Source organism: Astatotilapia calliptera, chromosome 6 (genome assembly GCF_900246225.1).
Source record: "Astatotilapia calliptera chromosome 6, fAstCal1.2, whole genome shotgun sequence".
Taxonomy (NCBI): Eukaryota; Metazoa; Chordata; class Actinopteri; order Cichliformes; family Cichlidae; genus Astatotilapia; species Astatotilapia calliptera.
The window spans coordinates 37,161,571-37,167,742 of NC_039307.1; the positions used below are offsets into that span (position 1 = coordinate 37,161,571).

General features: G+C 39.0%; 1 protein-coding gene across 1 annotated transcript; it reads left to right on the plus strand.

Annotated features, from left to right (window-relative positions):
• Window positions 1-1,289: 1,289 nt before the first annotated feature.
• Window positions 1,290-6,172, plus strand: LOC113024727 (myelin and lymphocyte protein-like). Its single transcript, XM_026172021.1, has 4 exons — window positions 1,290-1,581; window positions 2,599-2,766; window positions 3,690-3,833; window positions 5,013-6,172. Exons 1-4 carry the CDS (start codon window positions 1,492-1,494, stop codon window positions 5,085-5,087), a joined length of 477 nt encoding a protein of 158 aa, XP_026027806.1. The 5' UTR covers window positions 1,290-1,491; the 3' UTR covers window positions 5,088-6,172.

The following is a 6,172-nucleotide window of genomic DNA, read 5'->3' on the forward strand; positions in this document are numbered from 1 at the left end:
GCCGGTTCGATCCCCGGGCTCTCTGTCCTGGTCGTTGTGTCCTTGGACAAGACACTTCACCTACCGCCTACTGGTGTTGGCCAGAGGGGCCGATGGTGCGATATGGCAGCCTCGCCTCTGTCAGTCTGCCCCAGGGCAGCTGTGGCTACAACCATAGCTTGCCTCCACCAGTGTGTGAATGTGAGAGTGAATGAATAGTGGTATTGTAAAGCGCTTTGGGTTCCTTGAAAAGCGCTATATAGATCCAATCCATTATTCATGTTTTTAACATTTTTTATGCATATCAGTGTTAAGTGTTAAGTTGATTTAAGATGGAATGATATATATGGGTTAGTGAAAGCCTTTCACTGCAACAGAATGCTTGGTATTACACTATGAACTATATAGAAGGTTGTGTTTCCTGGCTTAATTTTAATTGTTCTCTTTCTGCCAACAAATTATTTCAAAATGCTTTGACCTGTATTGCAATTTTATAGAATCAGGAACAGCTGCAAGGTTCTGTCACGGTGACTACAAGTACAAGGAACTTCATTTGGAGAATCATTAAAGAATTTCGGTTTCTGCTTGACCAATTATTGTTTGTTTTGTTGTTGTTGTTGTTTCTTTTCTTGGGTTTCTTGGCTTTACTTACGAAGAGTGTTGTCTCCACCAGGAGTAGGTTAGATAGTGTGACAGGTGCAGGAAACCGGATCCACCACGTCAATTATCAGAGGTGTTTGCGCAACAGCTCACTTACCCAAATGACCAAGCTTGCCACCTTTACGTTTCCATGGAACTGTTGTTTACAGTGGGTAGTGTGAAAAGCTGCAAGCTCACAAACGGAACTGAGTTCAGGTGGCAGCACATAAAAAATGTCTTCATATGTCTTTATTTCCATTCATGCAAACTGCTGCTGGAGACCTCTGCATTACTCTGCCAAATCGAGCCCTGCACTCACAAATTTAAATGTGGCCCAAATATTTTGTCCCACCTAGTTGTTGCCTAGGTCTGCACGCGTGGTGCACGTGCTAAAATCAACAATCTGAAGCAAACGTATTCTGAGAATGACGGGGAAGTGAAGTACTCCTTTATTAACTGTTAAGAGACGCTCATGCATCCTTCTGCCAAGTTTATGACGTTCTGGAACTGAATTTGCGTCAAAAAAAAAAATTTGAAGAGGAAAATGTAAATAAATAAAAAGTCCAGCAGAGCTATTGCTATTGTCGCTCTTGAGTTTTTTGTTATTTGATGTTCTTGAAAGCGGAGCTGCTGCCCGTTGTCATGGTGATAAATGAGCCAGTGTCCAAACACTGCCGTCTGTCCCGCACTGATGATCCATCAAAGGCATCTCCATATTCGTTAAATTCGCTCTGACTACGCCCCAATTACCGGGCGTGTCTGCACTGTGCTGATGGAGATTCCGGTTTTTTTGCAGCCTGCTCCACCTGCTTTTCAACCGTAGCGGGTTTGAATCCGATTTAGTCTAACAGCAGCAGCAGCAGCAGCAGCAGGATGGCCTCCAACACTAGGACTATGGCAAACCTTCCCAGCGGGGTCGGAATATGTGCCACCCTCCCCGACATCCTGTACCTCCCAGAACTGGTAAGAAACGGCGATTGTAGGAACTTTTCTCTGTCACACAGTTTTTACTCACAAAACATGCAGAAACTTTCTTATCCAGAGATGTTCAGATGGAAAGCCCTTAAAAAATAATTTAAAAAAAAGAAAAGAAAGAAAATAACTTTTAACCATTTTCTACTTTTTATTTCAGTGACGGTTTTTGTTTTCTGAAACAGAAGGACAAAATTGTTTCATTTCTGGTTAACCTGTGGTTCAAAATATATTTATATAGTAGGTATAGTGTAAAAGTAAGTTACGAATAAGGTTAAACTTCTCACTTTCTCTTCACAGCAGTAGTAAGAGGAGCTGATTTACAGCCACTTTGCAGAGAACGTGGTTCCAAACGTTTTTGTGCTCTCCTGTGCCTAATTTTAAGTTGGCTTCACCCTACTGATAACTGAAGTTTATAGGATGCTGACTGAGGGTTAATGATGTGGGTGTGTTAGGAGTAGGATAATCTTCCTACATGAGCAATATTACAATTAATTATATTCCAGTGAATATGTCATGAGCCAAACATCACAATAGGCGGAGGACAGACCGAGCAGGTTGGATTCCTATGATGACTCTGTGCAGTGGAGGAAAACAGATATGAAAAGAAAAAATGTTTTCATAAGCCACGTTTAGCTTAAGAAAATGTCAGCAGTGGAGGAATGTCGCAGGTGTTTTCACATGAATGTGTGTGAACAGGTGGAGTTCAGACAGTGATGACATACGGTGGAGGAGGGTCAGGCTCCCTGAATAATGCAGTCTGTCAATCATTAAAGGTGTAGAGTAAACGAAGGCAGTCACGCCTGTGCTGCATGCTCAAGTAGAAGTACAGGTTCTACAAATAACTGCAACACACGTTGTGGAAACATATAATTTCCTTAAACTAAAGCTTTCTGATCGTCCCAGATCTAACTGAGGCTGTCATTTAGGGGCTTCTAAGCCCGTGTGGAGATTTTTCACATGTTCCAGCTCTTCTCATGTGTACATGATGTATACATGTTGTTGCAGGTTTTTGGTGGTCTGGTGTGGATCTTGGTGGCATGCACACTGGTAGTGCCAGAAAATCCTCAGGGCTGGGTCATGTTTGTCTCTGTCTTCTGCTTTGTGATGACTTTTATCTGGATGGTGGTGTTCGCCTGTGGGAGACATCATAATAAAGCCAGCTGGGCAGCAGCAGTAAGTCCTCCACAAATCATATCGCACACACTTACTTGTCCTTGCTGCTTGGCAGCTGTCTGATTGTTGAACTTTTATCTCTATTTTTGTTATAAAAGTAGTTATAAAGCATCTTGAGGCTATTGTTCTTGATTTGGTGCTATATAAATAAAACTGACTTAAAGTGTGTTTCATTCCTGTTTATGTAGCTCTATCATACCTGTCTTGACTCCAGTAGCAGGAAGTACCCCTGGCAGATAGAGGATCCAACTTATACGCAATAGAAATTGACCAGCTTGAAGTCCTACCTCGTTGTTTTGTCTGTTATAAACTGTAGTATAATACAGCGAACAATATTAATATGGTTGCTTCAGAGAAACACGGATCGTTCTAATTGCAAATAGATGCAGTTAAATGATGGTAGATATACAGCATCTACCTTCATCATCAACCCTGACACATGCCTCACTTTAGAGGTAAAAAAGAGACAGGAAACAGAGATTTTGGCAGAGTTTTAAGGAAAACGCACCCTTCCTTATAATTCTATATAATATACATATAGTACATATAATTTTATATAAACCACAATTAAATGTTACAATTTAAGCCACTTTACTTTTCCTTCTTGAGCTTGTGTCCATTATATATCATTGTTCTGAACTTTTCTTCTGCCGTGGTTAAATGACAAGCATCAGTGCAAGATTGCTTTGACAATCTTCTTCGGTTGCTTTCTGTGGTGCTCTGACACCTGATATTTAAGAATTTGCAGCTACAAAACAAGTTTTTTGATGCAAACACACACAACACAATAGCTTTACATGCCAGTGTTTGACAGGATTTTGCAACTATATGTGTGTTTTGACTCTATGCCAATGCAGGCAGTCACCACTTTGAAGACATCACCACATAACAATGTCTCGCTCTTTTTCTTCCTACTCTGTCAGGACTTTTTGTATCATGGCATTGCTGCATTCTTCTACCTCAGTGCTTCAGTGGCGTTGGCCAAAGTGACGCTGGATCTGAGCGGAAAACAGAGCAACAACACAACTACAGGACCACGCAACTACAAGTTGGACGTCTCTGCAGTGGTGAGTCAGGCTGTTGTTACTTGGGTGACACAAAGAAATGAATGATTATAAAGCTAATGAAATAAAGCCCACAGAGAATTACACACTGGTTGCAGTTTTCTTTCAGAGTTGGCTCTCAGTGAGTTGAAATAGTGATACAAGATGTAGTCGTATTTCAGTGAGGCAAACATAAAAATACCAAATAGTTTTTATTGCATTAATTCTTTCAGGCATCATTTTTAATTTTACTTTAAATGTACTGATTTTTTTACTTTACTTTGTAGATGTTCCGTTTTTGTTTTGAGGTATTTAACCTATTTTAGATCATGTTCTGATTAGTTGTTTTCTTTGGATCTTTTAATAAGAAAAAATAGGAAGAATCAGAAGAAATCAAGTCAGTAGAATATTTGCACAGATCTTCATGAATTTCTGTCTGTCGTGGATGTAATATTTGATCAACTCCATAGCCCTAACTAAAAAAAAAACATAGGAGGCTATCATTACCTAGTAAAATGATTCCAAAATACTAAAATAACTTTGAAATCTCACCTGCTTTACTTCTGCAGTCTTCTGCTGTGTAAGTATCGACTCGCTTAGTAGACATTTTTGTCGCTAGTGGTTTTCTATCCATTTGTAATTGTTTTGTGTCTATTTGCATTAATGTTCTATGTCTTTGTAGTCATTATATTCTATTATTTCTTGTTAATTAACTTGTTTTTTGTCTTTATACTAAGCTAGGCTAAAGTGGTTTTAATCTAGATGTTAAGTCTCAATAAAAAAGAGAGTGTTTGGCACATTGTCAAACAACGGCTTTGAAACTGAAGCCAGCCTATTTTTTAAAATATGAAACTACTTAAGAATAAACTTTTAGTGCACTCAAGGTGGTGAAGTGGAGACTATTCTAAAACCTCTTTCTCCAGGGCAAATATTTCATTGCATTGCAGCAGCAGCAGCAGCAGATCTGCTTTAACATTTAGCTCTATCATACAAGATTTACTCTCAACAAATGACTTCTAATCAAAGATGGATATTATGAACAATTTAGCTTCAGTAATGCCTGGAGGAAATGTTATATGTTGCTGTTAACATTGCTTAAAATCTGATACTGTGTTGGTTTGGATTTCTTTAAGGCTTTAAGTTTCAGTGGTTCAAAGATCATTTAAGGTGTTGATGACCTCCTGATGTTCTCTGTCTTTGCAGGTTTTCTCATATGTAGCCACTCTTCTCTACTTCGTCCACACAATCCTGTCTGCCATCCGATGGAAATCTTTCTAGAAGCTTTCTCCCTATAAACCTCATGAGCAGAACTGAATTTCATTTTGTACATACGGAAATGCTGATATGACGGGGGTTTGGTGATGGAGACTGTCAAGTTACTGATCTGGCGTTTCCCTCTGCTAAATGAAAGACGATCTGGGTCTCACTGTGCCTCACACTGCCTCATGTCTACTGTTAACTTCCAGAATACCATTCCACAGTATCACTACTTACAGCCACAAGATTAAAACCAGGGGCCACACAGTGTGTAGGAACTGGATATTTGTGAATGTGCTGGGATGCCAAGCACTGGAATGCGAAAGGTGGATCCTTTGCACTCCTTATCCCAGGAATAATGGGGTCTGAGATTAACACCTTAGATTAGTTTCAGATTTCATTTGCCATTTTAAATAGTTCTCATTTTGCAAACATTTTTAAGTTGACAAAGTGTTCCAATAAAACCCTGCTTTGTAGTAAAATAATCAATGCTACGTATATGTCAGTAGTTTTAATGTTGTGGCTGTTTTGGTAAATGGTAAATGGCCTGTATTTGTATAGCGCTTTACTTAGTCCCTAAGGACCCCAAAGTGTTCACAATCACTACTCAAGCTCTCATTATATAGAAATGTCAGAGCGCCAAAATAAAGAATAACCAGGATAGGAACAGAATGATTGTATAGCCAGACATAAAAAGATTTATCATTGCCCTGCAAAACTGAGCAAGCCAGCTTACTTAGAAAGACTGAGGGACTAGAGAGACAAGCTTAGCGTCACTTTTATTTGCTGATATCAGAACACTTGATATCATTTGGCGAGGAGTGAACTCATCACTTGAATGATCATTCTGCTACACTCCATGAAAATAATATTTGACATATTTAGTTTAAATTAATGTGATAATTAATTTATCAGTGATTAATTTCAGGTTCCCATGGGTCCTTTACTCCTTTTCTTCTCATCATTATTATTTGGATAACTTTGTCCTTTAATGAAAACCTTTCGATTAATATTATTGTTCTGCTCTCAGCTGACTAAAGAAAGGAGCGGGTGGGGAAACATTTATATTTTTGTAGGTTTATTCACACTTTCTTTGAAATTAAATA

Bases quoted from the DNA above. Each gene is read 5' to 3' on its own strand.
- LOC113024727 (XM_026172021.1), top strand. From the start codon at position 1,492: ATGGCCTCCAACACTAGGACTATGGCAAACCTTCCCAGCGGGGTCGGA. The intron at 1,582-2,598 runs GTAAGAAACGGC...ATGTTGTTGCAG, and splicing joins TCCTGTACCTCCCAGAACTG to GTTTTTGGTGGTCTGGTGTG. The intron at 3,834-5,012 runs GTGAGTCAGGCT...CTGTCTTTGCAG, and splicing joins AGTTGGACGTCTCTGCAGTG to GTTTTCTCATATGTAGCCAC.